General features: G+C 48.5%; 1 protein-coding gene across 1 annotated transcript; it reads left to right on the top strand.

The window, feature by feature from the left end:
* Positions 1–560: 560 nt before the first annotated feature.
* Pmar_PMAR024988 (hypothetical protein) lies at positions 561–723 on the top strand (the record flags this gene model as incomplete). Its single annotated transcript, XM_002778476.1, has 1 exon — positions 561–723. A coding segment is annotated over one exon (163 nt), but the record flags the coding sequence as incomplete, so codon positions are not given.
* Positions 724–891: the final 168 nt, after the last annotated feature.

Here is an 891-nt window from a genome sequence, read left to right as displayed (position 1 = left end):
TCGCGACTCCGGCCCTCCCCTCATCGCTGCTTTTCTCTCTCTCTGCGGAGAAGACTTCGAAAAAGAAGCTTAGATTTTACTACAACAGATTGATGAGAGTTGTGCTCTCGGCCAGAACGAACCTATACCATCCTCTGATTGTTGGCCAGAGGCAAAGCCTCGCCGAACAAAAGAAGTCGAGCTTGTGTTGACCAACTATCAATCTGCCGTCACTAACCAGAAATTCCTCGAGGAAATCCTCAAAGAAGAGGTCCCCTTGGGTAGAATGACCTGCCTAGGGAAGGTGCAACTTTAAAGGAGTCGTCACACCTGTGGCCTAAATACCGAAGTCCAGCTGTCCGGATTCCGAAGAGTCAAAGAAGGCTGAGCTTTTTAGGGTAGTCGAAGACTATCGACGTAGCCGCGTGAATCAAAAGGCTCACAAATTCTCTCAAACTCTCTGTCTGCCACGATATTCGGATATCCAGTTGTTGACCCGGATGCTACTGATCAAGAAGCACTGGTAGTACTAGAGACAACTGTGATACTACTCTTCCGAGCTAAGTTGGTATGCGTCTCAGTGATGTAATCATTTCCGGTCGTAAACAACCGCAGAAGCGCTATTATAGGGGTACGGTTGTTGCTGCTCGTGCCTCCGGTGATGTTGGTATCGAGTGGGATGATATCCATAGTGAAATTTCTACTCTTGACTTGTCCTCGGCTACTTATCACATCGTGCGCTGATCATGGGCGCCCGCTTATTTTGATCGATACGCGAGCCCCCGCGCGATGTGCGTACTTTCGTAGCTAAGCCGTTAAAACCAGATCCTTCATTGGATAACTCCGTAGCCATCTTAGCTCAAGTTCGTTAATCTTATTATGGCGACACCTGGGAGATTTCTCCCTCCCGTT

This window comes from Perkinsus marinus, assembly GCF_000006405.1.
Source record: "Perkinsus marinus ATCC 50983 genomic scaffold scf_1104296949308, whole genome shotgun sequence".
Lineage (NCBI taxonomy): Eukaryota > Perkinsozoa > Perkinsida > Perkinsidae > Perkinsus > Perkinsus marinus.
The sequence above is the reverse complement of the archived record's forward strand: the minus strand, read 5'-3'. Positions and strand labels throughout refer to the sequence as shown.